Source organism: Podarcis raffonei, chromosome 5, assembly GCF_027172205.1.
Source record: "Podarcis raffonei isolate rPodRaf1 chromosome 5, rPodRaf1.pri, whole genome shotgun sequence".
Taxonomy (NCBI): domain Eukaryota; kingdom Metazoa; phylum Chordata; class Lepidosauria; order Squamata; family Lacertidae; genus Podarcis; species Podarcis raffonei.
In genome coordinates, this window is record NC_070606.1 from 96,182,764 (window position 1) to 96,205,445 (window position 22,682).

At 44.6% G+C, this 22,682-nt stretch overlaps 1 protein-coding gene across 1 annotated transcript; it reads right to left on the minus strand.

Annotated features, from left to right (window-relative positions):
• Positions 1 to 7,589: 7,589 nt before the first annotated feature.
• LOC128413478 (cytochrome P450 2J2-like) lies at positions 7,590 to 22,608 on the minus strand. Its single transcript, XM_053387477.1, has 10 exons — positions 22,265 to 22,608; positions 21,283 to 21,353; positions 19,971 to 20,133; positions 18,841 to 18,990; positions 17,947 to 18,107; positions 14,173 to 14,349; positions 10,710 to 10,851; positions 10,137 to 10,324; positions 9,051 to 9,192; positions 7,590 to 8,020 (listed from the first exon to the last, which is right to left on the minus strand). The coding sequence occupies exons 1-10, from the start codon at positions 22,455 to 22,457 to the stop codon at positions 7,824 to 7,826; spliced, it is 1,584 nt and encodes a 527-aa protein (XP_053243452.1). The 5' UTR covers positions 22,458 to 22,608; the 3' UTR covers positions 7,590 to 7,823.
• Positions 22,609 to 22,682: the final 74 nt, after the last annotated feature.

Consider the following 22,682-nt stretch of genomic DNA (forward strand, 5'->3'; position numbering starts at 1 on the left):
AACAACCATAGTGGTACTTGCTGAGCAGCTGATGAGATAAAAATCCTAACACTGTGGTCCCAGAATTGGGCAGAATCACCCTGTGCCACCCTGGGAGCCACCCAGCCCAAATCCACCACCAAAGCAATTTGGAGGCAGCGTTAAGGGGTTTAAAAGCTATATTTTAACACTGTAAGCATATGTTCTCCGATGTGATTCCTCTTGATCTTTGTCATGGCTAAAATGGCCGCTGTTTCTTAAAAAAGCAGGGTCAGCATGAGTCAGCGGCCTGCACCGGGTTGTATATATAGAGTGAGAAATGTTAGTTGGGGTTGGTTGGTTGGTTGGTTGGTTGGTTGGTTGGTTGGTGAAAGCTGGTAGTGTTGATGTGTGTACAGTTGGTCAGTCGCTTTTGCAGAAAGACTTTTAAGAATAAAAGCAGAAAGTACTCTGCAAGGATACTCTTCTCGTGGACTCTTTTATGCCGACAAGGGTCCGAGGACCAGGCTGAGGCGACAAAGGGATGTAAGAACCTTTGTTGTTGTTTTTTACAAACACTGACAATCTTGTGGAAGTTAGCTTTCAAGTATAACACACTTAGGATTGTAGCCTCATTTTCATTTTCCAGTTTAGCATTCAGTTATGATTTGTACACGGAAAGTACACTTCCTTCAAGAAATCACAAGGAACTTCTGGAACTAGCAGGTCTACGAAATACGAATGCATTTGTGTGTCTCTGGGGCATCCACTGAGGGCTCGTTTTAGTTCATTTAGAAATGGAATTCTATGTATTTTTACAAAAATTCTTTATAAGCCTTTTGCTCTCCAGGCATCCTGAGTTAGCTTCAGTACAGCCCCCTTAGTTCAATGGGAACCAAGGGCTCCAGGTTGGGAAAGGATACTCTGAAATGTTTCCACAGTGCACTCAGCTCACATGCAGAACCCACAAGTTGTATTCCATGAACACTTACCCAGAGCAGACCCAGCAGAATTAATATTATTGATTAATTGATATTATTAATTAATTAATATTATTAATTAAAGGTAAAGGTACCCCTGCCCGTACGGGCTAGTCGTGACCAACTCTGGGGTTGCGTGCTCATCTCGCTTAAGAGGCCGGGAGCCAGCGCTGTCCGAAGACACTTCCAGATCACGTGGCCAGCGTGACGAAGCTGCTCTGGTGAGCCAGCACCAGTGCAGCGCACGGAAACGCCGTTTACCTTCCCGCTATAAAGCGGTACCTATTTATCTACTTGCACTTAGGGGTGCTTTCGAACTGCTAGGTGGGCAGGAGCTGGGACCGAACGACGGGAGCTCACTCCGCCGCGGGGATTCGAACCGCCGACCATACGATCGGCAAGTAATAGGCACTGAGGTTTTACCCACAGCGCCACCCATAATTTTAATTACTTAATTAATGACTGGACAGATGACCATGCAAAGAACATCAGCTGTGCAACACAGTTTAAACACCTGCTGAAAAGGCTTATGCAGACAATTAAGAACACATCTTTCCACAATAGTTGCCTGATTTCTAGTTTTAACATTTTTAAAACTTTTTTATTATATGATTTTATATATAATCTTTGTAAACTGCTCTGGTTTTTCATTTTGTTTTTAACTGTTGAATGGTATATAAATATTTTTTAGAAATAAATAAAAGAAATTGGTTTTGACGACAGCTTATTCAGACGATAAACAGTTTAAAAAGATGTACCTTCATGAAAGTATATTCTGAAAGCATGTATGGAGGTCCTGGCCTGCCCAGATGACAGCCTCACTGGTGTGGTCCAAAGGAAAGCAGAACCATACATTTGACACCAGCTTGGCTGCAGGAGTTGCAAGAGATAGGAGTACAAGGTGCCATCCAACCATCTTAGGGACTCCACTCTGGATTTGTGTAGGTTTTATTCCTTAGCCTTAGAGGAAGGCACCCTTGGCAAATCCGCACCGTGATCAGCTCCTGCCCGGAAACCAATGTCCCCACTGTGGAAGGACATGTGGATCCAGAATTGGCCTCCATAGTCACTTACGGACTCATTGTTAAAACCGTGTTTATGGAAGACAATCTTACTCAGCGATGAGTAATCACCAAAGAAGAAAGAAGAAGATTTCTTAGCCTTTTCTTCTGAAGATATCCCACAAGGCAGTGGAGGTTTAGCGTCAGAGTTCTTTCTCCTAGGTGGGCTACCTTTCCTGGTTGACAAGCCCCATCTGCCTCTCACTTCCCTCTACAGCATCTGCAGAAACTGCCTTCAGGACCATTGGACCCACTCTTGGTTTTATTCGCTCAATCCGTCAGAGTTTGCCTTCGCATGCTGGGGAAGTCCCTAACTCACTGAGAATTTGAGACTCATCAGCTCCCTCACCTGTGAGGAAAACCTGAGCTTACAGGGTTAAACAGCTCAGAGTGTGCGTCCTGCCTACTGTGGGGCGGAGAGACTCTGCGACACTTCCAAGAGTCTCAGTCCTTTGTTCTATTCTTCTTTCGTTTTCATGTGGAGCAGACATGTTTCAAGATGCTCCATACTGTGCTAGATAATGGATAGTTCTGCTGTAAATAAACTGCTTTTAGTTTTTAGTACCTCTGTGTGTTTTTGTCCATGGAGTTTTCTTGGCAGGGATACTGGAGTGGCTTGCCGGTTCCTGCTCCAGGTGGATCACGTTTGGTCAAAACTCTCCACTATGACCTGTCCATCTTGGGTGGCCCTGCATGGCATAGCTCATAGTTTTTCTGAGTTATTCAAGCCCCTTTGCCACGGCAAGGCAGTGATCCATGAAGGGGTGACAGCAGTCATGAAATTAAAAGACGCCTGCTTCTTGGGAGAAAAGCAATGACAAACCTAGACAGCACCTTAAAAAGCAGAGACATCACCTTGTCGACAAAGGTCCGTATAGTTAAAGCTATGGTGTTCCCAGTAGTGATGTATGTAAATGAGAGCTGGACCATCAATAAGGCTGATCGCCAAAGAATTGATGCTTTTGAATTATGGTGCTGGAGGAGACTCTTGAGAGTCCCATGGACTGCAAGAAGATCAAACATATCTATTCTTAAGGAAATCAGCCCTGAGTGCTCACTGGAAGGACAGGTGGTGAAACTGAGGCTCCAAGACTTTGGCCATCTCATGAGAAGAGAAGACTCCCTGGAAAAGACCCTGATGTTGGGAAAGATTGAGGGCACAAGAAGAAGGGGACAACAGAGGACAAGATGGTTGGACAGTGTTCTCAAAGCTACAAACATGAGTCTGACCAAACTGTGGGAGGCAGTGGAAGACAGGAGTGCCTGGCGTGCTCTGGTCCATGGGGTCACGAAGAGTCGGACACGACTAAACGACTAAACAACACCTCTGTGTGAGACTCTGTTTATGCACACTGAAGCACAGAAGCTGATTTCTCTGAATGATGCCAGACTCTGCTATTGCTCAGAGCTTTGGAATGCAGACTGCGATGCAGAGGCCTGGCGCAGCTTTGGAAGCGGGCCGGATGCCAGGCTTATCTGGGCAAGAAATCACTCAACAGTTGTGCCATCCAGTCAAAGCCGTTTCCAGAGGTGTGGCTGCTGACAGCTTCTAAGAAGCTTCTAGGAACTACAGGTGTGAGCTGTTGATTTTCAAGCCAAAAGTCAGAGGAATTGGCCACCCTCCAGGTGCCCGGCTTAAAACCTTGTTGACCTCCCTGGCTGCATTCTCCAGCAGGCGCAGGCAAGCTCTCAATCGGCGATCCTCCTCTAACGTGAGAAGAACACACCACCCCTCCCCTACCAGGGAGGGGAGAGAGACAGACAGAAATGTATTTACATGCCTTTATTTCTGTCGTTCCAGCAGTACAGAGAAATCGTGACTGCACTCTCTCATCATCAACAGCAGAGAGAGAAAAACCCCACCCATGTACTTCCAGTACAGGGTCATGTGACACTCTGAGCTAACATCCGGTGCTCAGTGCACAGAATAGACTGTCCCTTTGTTCCCACAGTACAGTCCCATAACGTCAACATCCTGTTTGGCTTTCCAGCCACCTGGAGCTCGCTTCTGCATTGCTCCTTTTTCGTAACATGAGCATGTGTGTTCCCCACCAAAGGTACTACCTCTCCCCTCACACCTCATACACCTTAAGGGTACAGATGCAATTATTTGGGGCTATGGGGCGGTGATACAGAGACTGAAATAGAGTGAAGGAAGACAATCAGGGCCTGACCAAGTTGTCTTTAGGTGACCCCACATTTGAACTCTTCCCTGGTCTCCTTGCCGGCCCTAGTAGGACCAACTTGGCCAGTTAGCCCTGGTATCATTTGATATTTACTGACTGGGGGTTTTTTCTCTCCCCAAAATGACCCCTGAATTTTTGAATTTTATTGACATTGATGCTGCATTTATGTTGCATTTTATGCTGTTTTTAAGTTGCATTTTAATCAATGTTATATATTTGATGTTAGCTGCCCTGAGCCTGGTTTTTAAACAGGGAAGGGCAGGGTATAAATAAAAATTTATTATTTTTATTATCTATATTCATCAGCCAGGGACCGCTCTTTAGCGCTTGGTCAGAGGAAATGTCAATTTAGGTTCTCTGCAGACTGCCGTTCACTCTGGTTGCGCTTTAAGGAGTGGATTTTGATAGGGAAAGCTGCAGAGCGCTGGCTGAGCCTGGAAGGAACAGAGGAAAGGTAAGTGTGGATAAGCCCTGACTCTGAAACCTGGCAAAACTGAGGCTCTGTGAGCAGGTGCTTCCTGAAAGTAGGTGGTCCAGATAATTGCTCCATTGCCTTCTTTGCATGGGGATGTACTACCCTTGAAATAGCAGGTTCATAGTCTAGAGGTGAAGAACTTTGCTTCAGGATGAGAACAGAAATTGTGCAGCGGCGGCGCAGTGGCAGCAGGATGACCCATTAGCTAAAGTGGTGCTTCAGGTTAAGAACAGACCTTCAGAACAAATTAAGTTCTTAACCCGAGGTACCACTGTATAGTTACTCATCTCCTTGACATCTGAAGGCAGGGCATTCCACAGGGCGGGCACCACTACCGAGAAGACCCTCTGCCTGTTTCCCTGTAGCTTCACTTCCAACAGTAAGGGAACCACCAGAAGGCCCTTGGAGCTGGACCTCAGTGTCCAGGCTGAACAATGTGGGTGGATATGCTCCTTCAGTGGCTAGGAGTGCTTTTTACCAGCTGGACCAGGACAGCCTGACCACTGTAATGGGGTGGGGGGAGCTGGCTTAAAAAGGGATGGGTGGTTTTGTTTTGTTGTTCTGTGTCCTGTTTAAGACACACCCAATTAGGCTGCAATCCTACACACTTATCAGGAGCAAAATTAAAAATTCCTTCTAGTAGCACCTTAGAGACCAACTGAGTTTGTTATTGGTATGAGCTTTCGTGTACATGCACACTCCTGGTGTATCTGAAGAAGTGTGCATGCACACAAAAGCTCATACCAATAAGAAACTTAGTTGGTCTCTCAGGTGCTATTGGAAGGAAGTTTTTTATTTTGTTTCAACTACGGCAGACCAACACAGCTACCTACCTATATCTAGACATATCAGGAAGTAAACCTACTTATTGGGGCCTGTCCAACTCTACAATACTATGATTATAAGTAGACTTGTGTAAGAACATGCAGTTACTGTGGGATAAAATCACTCCTGCCCACATAACCTTATGCAATGGTGGCACACGTATGAGGCTGGTGAGGACGGCAATTACAAATAAGAAGTGCATCCTTAATGCAGCTGGTCTTCAAGTGAGTTTACCTGGGATTAAACCTTCACCCTGTTAGGAATTGTGTTTAGCACTGGGGCTCAGTTAAGTAACCGAGTTTCAACCCTAGATGGCAGAAGCAACCTAGCCTGTAAAATTCCCTTTAACACAGTTTGCAGGTGGTGAAAGAGCATATAGTAACTAACAGCACCATCCTAACCATAATCCAAAATGGACAGATTTGCCCATTTCTGCTCATGTTGATAGTGGGGCATGGGCTCTCTCTCTCTCTCTCTCTCTCTCTATCTCTCTCTCTCTCTCTCTCTGTGTGTGTGTGTGTGTGTGTGTGTGTGTGTGTGTGTGTGTGTAAGATGCAGCACTCCCCCTCTTTGCTGGCCTTGACGTGGATTCCACTGAGGCAGAAGCCCAGCTTCCATCCATGTGGGTAGTAAGCAATCACTGACAGCCCTCCATCATACTTGTCATTATGTGACTGAAAAACAAAATGCAATGTAATGTTTCACCCTGAAGAAACAAAAGGAGACACACACTCTGTTCAAACTTGTCAGCAGGCAGAGGTTGATAGCAACCCATTCTCTCATAGATCCAGCAATTAAACTGGAGATAATTTATTCCAAAGTTGGGTTACAACAATTAAAACTCAATATTAATGTTAAAATGCAATATTACACAATGATGATGATGATGATGATGATTTATACCCCACCCATCTGGCTGGGTTTCCCCAGAAAAACAACTTTACATTATAAAAATAAGGTGGGTTCTAAAAATATACGCATCTCGCGTATCAAAAACTAGGGTAAAGAGGTGGGAGGGAGTTCTACAACTTAGGGGCCGCTACAAATAATGCCTTTCCTGGGCTGCCACCACCCCAAGCTTCTGAGGGCAGTGGAACAACCCATTTTTGTGGTTAGTAAACACAGTTTTGTACTTTGTATACACCAGGTGGCAGCTTGCCTTCTTCAATATTCATCGAGTAAATTATTTGCTCCTTCTTGCTACTCCTGCTATTTTCAAAAGGGCTATTTCCAGAAGGAAATAGAAAATTGTGAAGAAGATTTTATGTGTAGGCTAGTACAGGACACCTGTGGTGACCTCATTACGGCCAGCTTGATCAGTTTTTTAGTTTTTTATCTGATCCATAGGAGCAGGTCAGGTCATCCGTAACATCAACAGCTTTTCCATCAACAGGAAATGAACGAGTTTAAAGCCGCAGTGGCTATGAGTTGTATAGGGACATAAATGATTAGAACTGCTGATGTAGCTCTAATTGCACATCAGGCTGCTAGGTGGCCACAATAGAGATGAGTTCTGGAGATCTTCCAGAGAAGAACATCCGCTTACTCAGGGGGTGGTTAGCAGAGACAAAAGCAGAGTTAAGTTTCGGGAATGGTGTTGGCCTGATGTGGGCAAAAGGAAAACCCCTCTAGGTCTGTTTGCAGCTACAAGCAAGGGAAGGGGAAGTCCCTGGTGGGCAGTGATATAAGCTAAAGGAAAATACTTGCATTTTGCAAGCAGTTTGGCAAGCAGGCGGGGAGGGGGGGGCAAAGCTGCCAATGGGTGCTACCAACTTGGGATCCAACATGACAGCCAATAGGAAAGCAGGAGATTGGCTGCTGCACCTATGAGAAAAGCAAAAGATCCTCTTGGAATGTGTAATGCTGGGAACCTATCCACCGTTGGCTCAGGTTGTACTTACATGAAAATAAACCATCTATCATAAAGACACCACAGTTTCTATTGTGTCTCGTTGTCCCAAAAGGGAACACAGACTTTGATAAGTGTGCCTGTAACCCTCGGAATCTTGTAGTGCTCACAGAGATTGGGGTGGCAGGTAACAGCTCATCCTTTATCAAATAATACACTCATAGCTCAGAACACAGATCTGACCAAATAGTTTATTCAGCTAACCCCTTGCCGTCTCTGAAACACATAGGAAAACTGCAAGAAATCGGTCCCAGATACTTGTGCACAAGCAATGAATGAGGAACAATGAATATTTGCTACGCTGGTGGTAATTCTTTTATCAACCAGTGGCATCAGAGATTGGAGAAGCTCAACTGAGCAAGCCAAGAAAGAATGTGAGGATGCCAGGAAGTGATTAAAGGAGAAGATTGCAGTAGTTGATCAGCCCCCCTAATTGTTTATGTGGCTGCAGCGGGGAACAGCGCAGAGTTTGTAGGGGCGAGGACGGACTGTCAGCCCTATTATAGGCTTCCTGTGGACGCCTCTCACTCCTTTTGGCAGCTGGAACCTGAATGTTCTCAGCAGGCTGGTGAAAAAGATGAAGAGCTCAATCTTTGCCAGTTGCTCCCCTGGACACACCCGAGCACCTGCAGGAAAATGGAAAAAGAGGAAAGCAGGAACTGAATTATCTGCTATTCCACCTATACTCCAGAGTATTTATCCAGGGCACCAATTTGCTTTGACTCTGAGAAAAGAATCTGGGTGTCTGGGCCAAGGCCTCATTCAGTCTATGAAAGCATCCTGCAGCAACTCCTCTTTCTACGATTCCCAAGTCCCCCATGCCTCCCTTTCAACTTTGGGGTGTGGGGATGTCACTGAGAAAGTGGGCTTTATTCCAGGGGCTGCCAAGACCTGGCTCAGCATGAGATCAGGACTGGTTACTTATTTTATTTCAGTAATGTGTTTATTTAAATCTCCCTTTTAAGTATTGTTATGGGTTTGTGGGAGGCCAAATCTCCCCTAATTCCTGAGTCTAGTAAAAGTTGCTTTAGTTGCTTCCTCAAACGAAATACCTCTAAGCAGCTTACAAAAGACAATCTAAAGTGTTCATTAAAAATACCAGTAAAAGCAAACACGGAAAACAAGGTTCATAATGAAGGTAATATAAAGAATCAAACCAGTAATTTAAAAAGAATTATATGTACTAAAATTACGTGTTAAAACTGTATGCTAGCTAATCTTTCATTAGCTAGTAGTGCTAATAGTAGTATTTAATACTTACCATTGTTTTTATGAATGATACTAGTTATTACTAATAATAATACTTATTATAACTATTTTTATTGGGTTGTATCCAATGCTCGTCCTTAGGGCGCATGTGCGCTTCTGTTCTGCCATGATGCACCAAAGAAAATGGTGGGAGAGAACTGTATGTTGAAATAGCACCCCAAATTTTGCAGCTCTATTTTCCGTGCTAACAGAGCTGAGAACAGGTTGCTTTCTGGAAACAAATTGAAACGAGCGCTAAACTTCCACTAGATTCTGCTACATCTCCAGAAGTGGCATTTATGTTGTGTGGAAGATCACACAGAATGTGAAAATCATCTGGTAAGAAAACATCAAGAAAATGGAATAAAGTGTTGCCTGAATGCGACGGCTGGGGCTTCGTGCACATACCTGCGCCAAATGGCAGAAATGCTTCTCTGTCCACAAACTGCCCGTCCTCGTCCAAAAAATGATTTGGGTTGAACTTTTTAGGTGTTGCCCATTCCTTAGGATCAAGAAGAACAGAGCGGAGATCTGGAGCAATCACAGCCCCCTGCAGGGAAGGAAGACTTGTCTCAGGAGTCATCTAAACAGAACATTGCACTTTTGTCCTTCAGTTCCCCCCTTTTCCATCCCCATCGCTCAGTGAGGTCCACCTCCGAGGGCCTTCTGGCAGTTCCCTCACTGCAAGAAGTGAGGTTACAGGGAACCAGGCAGAGGGCCTTCTCGGTAGTGGCACCTGTCCTGTGGCACACGCTCCCACCAGATGTCAAGCAAATAAACAACTATCTGACTTTTAGAAGACATCTGAAGGCAACCCTGTTTAGGGATGTTTTTAATGTTAGATGATTTATTCTGTTTTTAATCTGTTGGGAGCCACCTAGAGTGGCTGGGAAAACCCAGCCAGATGGGCGGGGTATAAACATCATCATCATTATTATTATTTTTATTATATCCACTAATCTTTACATATAAGCTTCATTCTGCTGGAACTGAAGAATTGCATTTTCTTTCTTTAATAAATGATGAATTTTCAGATTTGCATTTCATGAATTTAAAAGTCTTGAGTGCTGATGGAAGGATGCAAATTGTGAAGAAGCTCCGCAGAAGCGATCCTGTGCGTTTCTGGGGCACTCCCTCCAATGTGCCTGTGCAGATGCTATCTCCCCTGTCATCTCATCCCTCTTCCTCCCAGGAAGCAGGAGCAACTCTGCTGCTGGGAGGCTAGGTGTACAGCTGCACCTCTGCTCACCAACCGCTCCTGCTGCGGATTACAACTCCCAACAGCCCCTGCTAACATAGATCAATGATGGGGGTCACGTATAATGTGAGTTGTGGTCCACATCTGGAGGACACAGCGCAAGATGTCCCTGCATGAACTCCCCTCTCTTTTTTGGAAATGGAAGGAGCTTTAGTTACTTTCTTCAGAATTTGCACTGCAAGGGAATTTGCCTTCCCCCTGGGCTATAGAAATGCAGCTGTTACAATCGTCTGTACCTTTGGAATGTGAAAACCGTGCAAGTTCACGTCCTTCACGGTTTGCCTTGGAACCCCAAATAATAAGATATATCTTGAACGCTGGATCTCGTGAATCACAGCATTGGTGTAGGGCAGCTTCTTCCGATCTTGGTAGCGGATTGAGTGAGACGAACCGAAAACATCATCCATCTCCTGGTAGACTTTCTCTGAGGAAAATGGTGGAGAATTAAGTTTTGTTTCGGTTGAGGCATCTCAAGTTAAACAAGTCGAGCAATCATTAAGGGATATTTGTTCCACAGGAAAGTATTCCACCTAGACCTGCTGGGGTGGAAAACCGGAATAATGATTTTCAGAAGGGTAGCCTCTTGCAGCAAGATCTGCCGAGATCTTCCAGAGATCTGGAGCATGGTGCTGTCAGTATGCTGGTGACACACAGCTCTGTCTCTCCATTCCATCTGAATCAAGAGAGGCTTTGAAGGTGTTTGCCCGGAAGTAGTAATGGGCTGGATGGGGGCCAATCTGAGAGAAATTCAGGTCCAAGATCAAGAGGTCAAAATGGCCTCTTGCTGCCATTGCACAGTTCCTTCTCACCTTGAATATCTGGATGTGTCACCATGAGGAGCAGCGCCCATTGCAGAGAGGTAGCAGTTGTCTCTGTTCCAGCGATAAAGAGGTCAAAAATACACTGAGCCAGGTTGTCTTCATTGAAAGTAGAATAGGGGTCATCCTTGTTCTGTTGTAAGCAATAGCGGAGGTTAGATTCAGTTCACAGTGACTCACAGGCCCCAGCTGGCTAAGATAAAACCAGTGGATCTTACACCAGTATAAGCCCTGGAAAATGGGCCTTCCATATAATATACAAGTATTAATAAAAATTGCAGGCAGCGAAGTGCCTCTTTAAATGAGGGTGTGCCTTTCCTGAGATTATGCCTGCTGTGACACAGATGTGCTAAATCAGAAAAGTATACTTTTTGCTTCAAAACTATTGTCTTTTGCATTTACGTACGTAAATTTTATTGATTAATCAACATAAGTGCATACAGTTAATCAACTAAGACTTACCTCCATCAGTTTCCAGATGACCTGCTCCTTGAGCATTCATCCTGATTTGTTTGTGAGGAGGTTAGATGCTGTTGCATCCAAGCAATTGTTACCCCGCACTTCCAAATGCAATTCCCTGTCACTTTCCGTATCTTTGGGGGGAAAGTAGATCATTGTTCAAAACCTCCAACAATTATCTATAATCGTGCACCCTAAACTTGCTTGTATAATAATAATAATAATAATAATAATAATAATAATAATAATAATAAAATTTTATTTATATCCCGCCCTCCCCAGCTGAAGCCGGGCTCACGGCGGCTAACCACAATAAAATAAGACAACATTTTAAAATCATTTCATTAAAAAATAACTTCAAATCAAATTGAAGGCAACCATTGGGTAGATTGCCAAAGGAGGGAGTCAGGCTGTGCCCTGGCCAAAGGCTTGGTGGAACAGCTCTGTCTTGCAGGCCCTGCGGAAAGATGTCAAGTCCCGCAGGGCCCTAATCTCTTGTGGCAGAGCATTCCACCAGACTGGAACCACAGCCGAAAAAGCCCTGGCTCTAGTTGAGGCCAGCCTAACCTCTCTGTGGCCTGGGAACTCCAAGATGTTTTTGTTTGAAGATTGTAAATTCCTCTGTGGGACATACCAGGAGAGGCCAGGAGAGGCAGTCCCGTAGGTGCGAGGGTCCTAGGCCGTATAGGGCTTTAAAGGTTAAAACCAGCACCTTAAACCTGATCCTGTACTCCACCGGGAGCCAGTGCAGCTGGTATAATTCCCGGTGAATGTGATCTCACAGCGAGGACCCCGTAAGGCACGGGTGTCAAACATAAGGCCCGCGGGCCGAATCCGGCCCGCCAGACCTTGTCATGTGGCCCGTGTAGCCGCCGGCGGCCCCCAGCCTTCACCTTTTATTCTTGCTTTTTTTGGGGGGGGGGACACAAGAAAGCTGCCTCTTCAGCACATGCGCGGCAGCCTACAAGCCAGAGAACGTCTGCCCTCTAGTGGCGCCGGCCGTTCTACACAGGAAACTTCCACTTTACATGCATTCAGGAAACCTCCACTTGTTTTTATATTGAGCGCATGCCATCCTGTGATGTGACAGATTCAACGGCTGCCTGAACAACCGGCCCTTTGAGGGTGACCAAACTGCTGATGCGGCCCCCCGATGAATTTGAGTTTGACACCCCTGCCATAAGGAGTCTCTGCAGCATTCTGCACCAGCTGGAGTTTCTGGGTCAGTCTCAAGGGCAGCCCCACATAGAGCGAGTTACAATAATCCAGTCTGGAGGTGACCGCCATGTGGATCACAGTGGCTAGGTCAGGGCGAGAGAGGTAAGGAGCCAACTGTTTAGCTTGGCGGAGATGAAAAAATGCCGCCTTTGTTGTAGCTGCAATCTGCGCCTCCATGGAAAGGGAAGTGTCGAAGATTACACCCAAACTCTTAACAGACGGTGCTGGCACTAACTGCGCCCCCGCAAGAGATGGGATTGTGATTGAATCCCATCCAAAAAAAACCAATGACAGTCTGGAAGGAAAACCCCATTCTTATTGTGAGAATCTAGTCCAACCCCCTGCAATGCAGGAATCTCAACGAGATCATGCATGGCAGGTGGCCTCCCAGCCTCTGCACACAGGTAAGCTATGGCACTCCCTCTCACAGGAGGGAGCAATTGCCATCAACCTAGATGGCTTTAAAAGAGCACTATGAACAGCTGCTAGCCAGGATGTCTATGCTGTGCCTCGGAGGCAGCAATGCTTCTGAATCGCAGTTGCTGGAAACTGCAGGAGGGGAGAGTTTCTCTTGTGCTAGAATCCTGCTTGCTAGTTTCCCACAGGCATCCTGTTGGCCACTGTGAAAGCAGGATGTTGGACTAGAGAGGCCACTGGCCTGATCCAGCAGCTCTTATTATGTTCCTATACCAGGCTTACTCAACCTTGGCCCTCCAGATGTTTTTGGCCTACAACTCCCATGATCCCTAGCTAGCAGGAATTGTAGGTCAGGGATAATAATAATAATAATAATAATTATTATTATTATTATTATTATTATTATTATTATTATTATTATTATTTCTACCCCGCCCTCCCCAGCCAGAGCTGGGCTCAGGGCAGATAACACCAGTAGAATTACAGTAAAATCATAATAGGGGGGAAAAACAATTTAAAATACAGGTTAAAATGCAATTTAAAATGCAGCCTCATTTTAAAAGGATCCCACAGATCAAAACTATAAGGGGAGGGAAAACCTAAGGGTCAGACTGAGTCCAAACCAAAGGCCAGGCGGAACAGCTCTGGCCCTGCGGGAAGATGTCAAGTCCCGCAGGGCCCTAGTCTCTTGTGACAGAGCATTCCACCAAGTCGGGGCCAGTACTGAAAAGGCCCTGGCCCTAGTTGAGACCAACCTAACCACCTTGCGACTTGGGACCTCCAAAATGTTGTCATTTGTGGACCTTAAGGTCCTCCGTGGGGCATACCAGGAGAGGCGGTCCTGTAGGTACCTAGGCTGCATAGGGCTTTAAAGGTCAAAACCAGCACCTTAAACCTGACCCTGTATTCCACCGGGAGCCAGTGCAGTTGGTAAAGCACCGGGTGAATGTGACCCCGCGGCAAGGACCCCGTAAGGAGCCTCCCCGCGGCATTCTGCACCCGCTGGAGTTTCTGGGTCAGCTTCAAGGGAAGCCCCGCGTAGAGCGAGTTACAATAATCAAGCCTGGAGGTGACCGTCGCATGGATCACTGTGGCCAGGTCACGACGAGAAAGGTAAGGTAAGGTAAGGATGATGGGAACTGTAGTCTCAAAACATCTGGAGGGCCGAGGTTGAGGAGGCCTGTCCTAGACTGTCACGGATATGAAAAGATTTACTTTCCCCAACCATTTCACTGCACGGCAGCTGACTAATAAGGGGGGGGGGATTCTCAGTGGTCCCGCAGATGTTATTGTTCGATCGTAACAGAGAATGCAACGATTCATTGAAGAAGAAGCATTCACCCACAAAGCAGTTCCTTACCCTCTCCATCTGAGATAGATAGAAATCAATGAAGTCTATTGGCTCATGCACGGTCTGGTCTTCCTTGTGCTTCGCTATCTCGTTCTTCGCAAATGAAAAGACCATCTCCATGGAGGACAATGCAGTTTTGTGAGGCCCCGGGAGAAATTTCATGACAAACGGGAGAATTTCATAGAGCTACAAGAAAAGAAAAGGCACATCCTATCAGCAACACAACCCACAAGTCAACTCCAACCTCATGCTTTGGCTTGTTCTTGAGAGCTAGAAATTTCACCCTGAGTGTCTGAAAGGTGAGATGGAGGAGAAATTCAGTATTGTTCACATTTATAAGTGAACTTTCTGGCCTGAACTTTCTGAAACAATACAGGAACAGGAACAGAGCCACACTTTGAAATCTGCACTCCTCTGATCTTTATAGTGCAGCTCTCCAGGAAAGCAATGTGTGAAAAATGCATATGCTAGGGTAACGGGCACATAAGAAGTGTATATATTAGTGAAAACAGTGTAAAATTTGCTTTGCAAAGATGTATATATTGGAGCATAAAGAAGAACCTGCTGTCTTCAGAAGTATTTGCTGCCTCTGACCATGTCTGTATGGTGAGGCTTCCTTATCAATATGTGCTAGTTCCTTCCAAAATGTCCCTTCGTGGAATCTATTTTATCATGGCATTTGCAAGAGTGTACTGAACCATTTTGCAAGAGTGTCCTGCCCACCTAGCAGTTCGAAAGCACGTCGAAGTGCAAGTAGATAAATAGGTACCGCTCCAGTGGAAAGGTAAACGGTGTTTCCGTGCGCTGCTCTGGTTCGCCAGAAGCGGCTTAGTCATGCTGGCCACATGACCCGGAAGCTGTACGCCGCCTCCCTCAGCCAGTAAAGTGAGATGAGCGCTGGAACCCCAGAGTCGCTCACGACTGGACCTAATGGTCAGGGGTCCCTTTACCTTTACCTTTACTTTTACTGAACCTTTATTTGTTTTATTCTGAGGACTTCCGGGTTGGCGCCATTGTTTAATGGCGGATTCCCTCCGAGCTCCGGAGGGAATCGGCTCCATAGCGTCTGGGTCTGGCCGCTGCGGCGAAGCGGAGACCCTTAAAATCACAGGCGCGAAAGCCTGTGAACACAGAGACTCGGCGGGCACCATTTGCGCCCCCCCAATCCGTGAAGGAGCCTTTTTTAAAGGCTTCGGAACGGGGACGGGGTGAGGCGTGGTGCTGAGAGTACTCCCTCGTCTACGGAGTGAAGCCGCAAGCCATTGACAGAGAGCGCCAATTTCTTCTTTGGATCGATTGGACTTTAAAACATCAACCCGTGAGTAATACGGAGATTGGAACTTTAAAAAAAAATTTTTTTTGGATCTGGAACGAGCGGGGAGGGGTTAAAAAGGAAGTCCACCCCCCCCCCTCTTTGTAAACAATCTAAAGCAAAGGATCGGGCAGCTAAGGTCGAGAGAATCTGTTTTTTGCTTTTTAATATAAGATCTTGACTTCACGGTTTTGACATTATAAGAAGATTTACTGGAGGATAAAAGAATTTTGGGAGCTGAAATTTCACCCCCCCCCTAGACCCGGGAACGTCCCGTGAGAAAGCCTGCTGTATTGAAGAGTTTGACAGCTGTCAAGTTAGCTGTCAGTCAGCTAGTTGTCAGCTGGAAAAGGAGAACACTGTTTCTGTTGCTTCTGCTGGTTTATTTGTTATAACTTGCTGAAAATAAGGAGGGCTGATACAAAATAACTGGACTTTTGGTTTTGAGCTGAAAGGAATATTAAGGAACTAAAATCCCCCTAGAGGGGTCTTAGTGACATTACATTACAAAAATGGCTGGAGGATGGAAAATTCAAGTAGAATTGGACAGAGCATTTGTTCTCCTGGGAAAGTTACAAGATCAGTTCAATGTTTTGTCTACAGAGGTTTCAGTACTACGCTTGACAGTAAATAACAGTTTTGATCCTGATAAGGATTTGAAACAGGAAGCCCATTCAACTGAACAAATAAATGAAACTGAAAGTTTTGACATGATGGAGCAATATGTTGCTTTAGAAGAAAATGAAGGAGGAGCTGGAATTCTGCAGAAGTCAAAGGAGAGCTGCAATATGAGGCCTGACATGATGACAAAAAAGGATAATAAAAATTTGATGTGGAAAACCTGGCCTGAATGGGAGTCTGAAAAATGGAGAGATCTCCTTTGGAGGAGATCTGAGAACCTGAGGATTACAAATTTGCTGAAGGTGAAAGTTGGAGCTTTGGGGACATGTGGATTTGAAAGAAATATGAAACAAGAGTTGGAGTACCCCATAGGCTTTGCTTTCAAGTACGGAGGTCTGGCTGGAAGCAATATGGATCCTGTTGGGCCGGAGCCTCTCCGAGTCTTGGGGTTTAACATCAAGGACTATCAAAGAGACCGGCAGAAAGGAACTGAGAGAGATATAAGGGCCTCGGACGTGAGATCTCCAGGCTAAATAACACAAAGACTGATGGATATTGGTTGGGGACTGGAACCGGGAAAAGGGTGGGTGGAGGTTGGGAATCCAAAGGGTACATAAATATAATCTGTTTTGTTTTTTATATTTTGCTAGTTGTATGGAAACTGGGAAAATCGTGGAAGGGAAATTTCGGTCGACTTTAGGAAAAAGGTTTAAGAATAATTAATGAGGTATAAGTATTGATGTGTAAATTTAGATAAGGTAAAATTGGTTTTTTAAATTAAATAGAAATAAGGCTGGTAAAAATAAATTGAGGAAATGGAAAAAAGAAGTAAAGTAAAATAACAGTATGTTAGAACAAATGTTCAAGTTAAAGTGGAGAAATAAGTTAAGGATTTGCTGAATTGACAATTTAAATTGGAATACAAGAAGGGGAGGTGTGAGGAGGTCTGAGAAATAAGGTTAAGGAAAATAAGTATCTGAAACTTTATGTGTTTTTTCTTTTTTTTATTGTTGTTAAGTTTTGAATTTTTTTTGTTTATTTTTTGTTTTTGATTGTTATATGTTTGTTGAAAATACCAATAAATATTTATATATAAAAAAAATATTTGTTTTATTCTGACTGCAATAATGTGCTTCACACAGTTCTTGTCCTTTGCTCCCACATTGCTTGTCTTGTCTGCAGGTTGCTGCTTTTGAAAACTCAACCAACATATCTTTTTTAAAGAGAGAGAGAGAGAGAGAGAGAGAGAGAGAGAGAGAGAGTAAGTATACCATGGGTAGGTAAACTAAGGCCAGCGGGCTGGATGCGGCCCAATTGCCTTCTAAATCCAGCCCGTGGATGGTCCAGGAATCAGCGTGTTTTTACATGAGTAGAATGTGTGCTTTTATTTAAAATGCATCTCTGGGTTATTTGTGGGGCCTGCATGGTGTTTTTTACATGAGTAGAATGTGTCATTTTATTTAAAATGCATCTCTGGGTTATTTGTGGCACATAGGAATTCGTTCATTTCAAAAAATATAGTCCGGCCCACCACAAGGTGTGAGGGACAGTGGACCGGCCCCTTGCTGAAAAAGTTTGCTGACCCCTGGTGTATACTGACATATCCCTTGCAGCAGGGGTAACCCGTGTGGTGTTGCCCAGATGATTTGGACTACAGCTCCCATCATTCCTGATCATTGACCATGCTGCCTGGGGCCGATGGGAGTGGTAGTCCACAGCATCTGGAGTTGACATTGCTGGCTATCCCAGTTTGAACTGATGTCTACTGTAGGCAACCACAGTTCACGGGCCTCCCATCTCATGCTCTCCTCCACTCGCGCACCACCAAGCCTAAGCTTCAACCTACTCACGCCATGAAAGAAGCTGCCTCCAAACTGTAAGCTAATCCGAATGGCTTCTATCAGCCTCAGGAATTCTTTATCTTCAACAGAAAATCGATATCCAAAGGACATGGCACATATCACGTTGCAGACTGAATTGATGATGTGTAAAGATGGGTCAAATGGCTGCCCTGCAGATGAAATCCTAATGAGATCCAATGCTCACATATATATATATATATATATATATATATATATATATATATATACACACACACACACACACACACACACACACACTTATTGTGGAGAAATTGTGATTAGTTAACAGCTTTTCAAAATCAGTCTTTCTTGCTCCTTTCATGTGGCCAATCCACACCATGATCAGCTCCTGCCCGGAAACTAATATTCCCATCGTGGAAGGACATTTGGATCCAGAATTGGCCTCCACAGTCACTTACGGACTCATTGTTAAAACCGTGTTTATGGAAGACAATCTTAGCGATGAGTGATCGCCAAAGAAGAAAGAAACCATTAAGAAAGTTCCTTAGTTTAAAAAACAGTTTAACCCACTTTGCCTACTTAATAAAATCAGGGTGAGACAATTGCACAATTCACAGACAATGTAATGGTCTCAAACAACAGCAAGTCCTGTCACCTTGGCAATCCATCATTTTCCATCAATTTTTTATTTAGGATGCAAACTAGGCACTGACTCTTTGCACTGCGGCTGCTAAATATTTGTATTCCCAAGCAATCCCTACCCAGTTTACAGGATGCCAGTGGACTCTTCTCTCTCAGCTTCCAAAACTGAACCACTCTACTGCTGTGAGTCCCAGGAAGTTGCCCCAACCCGCAGATTGTCTCAGGCAGAGGTGGATAACAAACCAGCCTGCATTAGCTTCATTTTCTTCTATCACATACCCTTTGTACGTGCAAAGATCTCCACAAGCTCAATTGCCTCCTCTTCTATTTGGTGCTCCATCCCTTTCTTCCCCAGCCCCAGCTTCCGCATAGTAACCACGCTGAACCGTCTCTGCTGCTTCCAGGTGTGACCGTTTGAAAGTACAATACCTAAAACCATCACAGACCAGTGAGAAATTATTGCTTACAAAATTCATATAAAAGCTATTACATCAGCAGCCTAGAAAACACCAGTGCAGTCCGTGCCGAGGCATTAAAGAACCTAAGAACAGGAAGACTGGTGCAGAATCAATTTTTTTCATTATAGAGTGTTATATCTCTGATGTGGGACACCAGTGAATGTTTCAGAAAATGCATATGAGAAACAAGACCTTCATCATCCAAACTCTTCTTCATCATCACTCCCTCTATTACCAAACTCAAGCGCTGAGTACCAACAGGACTAGAGCCAAAATGAGGCCAACAGCAGGGAGGTATCAGCAAGCCCAGTGGGGTCCTAAGGTTTGCAAAATACCTGGGGCCATCAAGAATCAGAGAAAATTAGCGCATGCGAAAACTACTGTTAAAAGAATTCTTTACATTAGTTTTACTGGTTACAATGCTAGTAGTTCTAGCTTCTTCTTTTTTTACACTGCAGTACCAGTTCCATTTTGGAACTGCGGCTCTTTAATCGATATGCACAGACTGGGAGTGAGTCACTGCCCCAACACTTTGCAGGTACAAACAACACTGAAAGAAGAGCTTCTTTGTGGCTACTCCAAAAGCATCAAGAGCGCAAACCATCATTGAATGCACAAAGAAAGGCTGTTTAGAGGGGCCCATGCTGCTCCCTTTCCCATCAGTGCATGTCCTGTTACTTCCTGCTGAAATCCTGTAACTTTCCATTCCGCAAATGTTCCGGGCGGAGAGTTGCCCAGCTTTCATTGGATAATGCAGTAACACTGGGAAAGCAGAACAACTAATAAAGCAGTGTGGATTGTCCAGTATAAATCCACCACTACTCTTGCATCAATGACATGTTGCAGAAGAAGACGGCCATGGGGAAATGGTACGTCCCATATGGAAGGGTCCTTTGTTTCCTTCACTGGAGAAAAGGCTAGTAAAACCTCCTACTCAAACCAAGAACTTACCCCTATTTTTTGCTGCACTTTTAAGGAACGGAGTTTCTGGGCGGTCAGCAAAATCATCCGAATGGTTGATTAGGCCTTCCTTGACTGCTTTGTAGCCGGACAGTATGACTGCAGGTATAGGCCCAATCCATACAGTGCTAATGTTCCCATATTGCTTTGCCAACTGCCATTCAGATAAAAAAAGAGAGAGAAGAGATTAGTTATATTCAGGTTATTTTGGAAGCTTCAAGTACTGGCTCGTAGGGGCATTTTGATTTGAATCATCCCTCAGGAAATGTTGGAGCCGTAAGGTGTGTGAGAGAAATGAATGCTGCAGGGAAGTCTTAGAACTTATAATGTAAGGGCACCCAGCTGGATGTTACCGGGAATGGATAGAACATGATCTACTATGCCGGCTGCAGGTTGTGTTTCTTTTGAATCTTTTGTGGTTTCAGTTTTGCAGTGTAAGCCGTCTGGGCTGGGCAAGTGTCACTCGCAATTCAGGGCTCTAGTCAGTCAGCCAGGACCACTATCAGGGTGCTTCATAACATTCCACCTCCTAGCTGGTTTTCCACCTCCTCCCACCAGCAGGCTGTGTCCCAAAAAAACTTCTCAGCCCTCAGTGTGACATTTTGGGGTGTGTCCTCCACACAGCCTAATGCATTTTCTAAAGGGTTTTTTGTGCACTTCTGCAAACCCTAGGATTTTCTTGAGCTTGCAGAACCACTGTCCGGTTCATGGGTGGTGCCATTTTTGGATATATAAGAAGCCATACTTGGGGGGGGGGGTGCTGCAATGTTAGCTGAAGCTTTTGAATCAATAATAATAATAATAATAATAATAATAATAATAATAATAATAATTTATTTGTACCCCGCCCATCTGGTTGCGTTTCCCCAGCCACTCTGGGCGGCTTCCATAGAAACCAAAAATACACTAAAATATCACACATTAAAAACTTCCCTGAACAGGGCTGCCTTAAGATGTCTTCTGAATGTCAGGTAGTTGTTTATCGCTTTGACATCTGATGGGAGGGCATTCCACAGGGTGGGTGCCACTACCGAGAAGGCCCTCTGCCTGGTTCCCTGTAACCTCACTTCTCACAGTGAGGGAACCGCCAGAAGGCCCTCGGCGCTGGACCTCAATGTCCGGGCTGAGCAATTGGGGTGGAGACGCTCCTTCAGGGATACAGGGCTGTTTAGGGCTTTAAAGGTCAGCACCAAAACTTTGAAATGTGCTCGGAAACGTACTGGGAGCCAATGAAGATCTTTCAGGACCGGTGTTATATGGTGTCGGCGGCCACTGCCAGTCACCATTCTAGCTGCAGTCTCACGTAAAGCACTTTGTGGTTGTCACTCCTTGAGGACAGAACACTATAGATCTCTGCCTTGAGACAGTGGCTTTCTAAGAAGGTGACATATCAAATTAAGATGATAAAAGGTATTTCTGCAGTTAGCACATGGCCTTAAATAACTTTTTTGCACCTGCTCAGACAGGCTTCCCTTCAACCACAAGATTCTCACCTGCTCCCAAAGAGTCAGGTCTCTCTCTCAAAGGCAAGAGGTTGGTATTTGTTCCACTGAGGTCTCTTTATTTGTTTCCACATCCATCGATGGGTAGAATATCACAAACTTTTATATGAGATAATGAATATGGCCATTCACCCAGTTATTTCACAATCGGTTAATTTTTATAAAAAAAGAAAAATAATTTTCATTGGCGATGTGACCAAGCAGAAGAGAATTCTTGACTAATTGGCTGGAATTACTGGAAAAAAACCCTGAAAAACTAATTGGATTGAGAACTGTGTAACTAAATTTCTGATAGGATACACACTAACCTTTAATATGATCAGTAGTTTTGTTGGAGAGATGACCAAAAATATATTGTTTCAAGGATTTCTTCTGCACATAAATTCTTAAAAGGCCCATAGATCAAGCATTCCCAGATATGGTCCATGGCCACCACAAGCTGCGTTAATATGCTCCACAGCATGTCTGTGGATTTGAATATTAATTTTGATTTCTTATTGTATTTGTATTCCTTCTTTTATTTCTTACTGTGCATTTTTTTGCATTATAATTTTAATCTTATGGAATTACATTTAAATTCAATATGTAAGAAATGAAAGAAGCAACAAGAACAAAAACAATTTAAACAATGCAGCGCCTAACACAGCACATTGCAATTGCCACAGCAGGCAGAAAAATCTGCCGAGACGCTCAAGCCGTAGATTTCACAGGTGAATCATTATCCACAGTTCTCAAATAAAGTAAATAATTTGCAATGCCTTTTCGCTCTTCCTGTTTTTCAGCTGAAGAAGTATTTTGAAAGAAGTACCTTCATTAACGTATCCAGGGAGAGCATGACCCCAAACCGCCACATGCCTCCGACGATGGGAAGTCGAAGGGGTCCAGGAGGGTAGCGCTTGCGGGACCAGGGCAGTTTCATCAAGCGCAGAATCTTACGCGGAACCAGAGTAATCAGAGATTCCGATGCTCGCACCATGGTCCGGTCTTCCTTTATTCCAGGCAGAGCCGGGTGAGAGGAATCCCCTTTTTATGAGGGCATTTTGCGTTCATCAGAGACATCGCCACCTCTCTCATTTTCCCAGCTAGCACCTATTTATGTACTCCACTTTTGAAAGACAAAGTGGACTCATCTGACTCTCTAACTAACTAGCATTTATTATAATTATCTATTTATAGCACACCCTCATGACTGTAACTGTTA

What these genes read in the sequence shown, in the direction of transcription:
- LOC128413478 (XM_053387477.1), bottom strand. Translation starts at nt 22,457, where the DNA reads ATGGTGCGAGCATCGGAATCTCTGATTACTCTGGTTCCGCGTAAGATT. An exon ending in ACAACCACAAAGTGCTTTAC is followed by an intron (nt 20,134 to 21,282) that starts GTGAGACTGCAG and finishes TCTGAATGGCAG; the next exon opens with TTGGCAAAGCAATATGGGAA. An exon ending in ATCTATCTCAGATGGAGAGG is followed by an intron (nt 10,852 to 14,172) that starts GTAAGGAACTGC and finishes TGCTTACAACAG; the next exon opens with AACAAGGATGACCCCTATTC.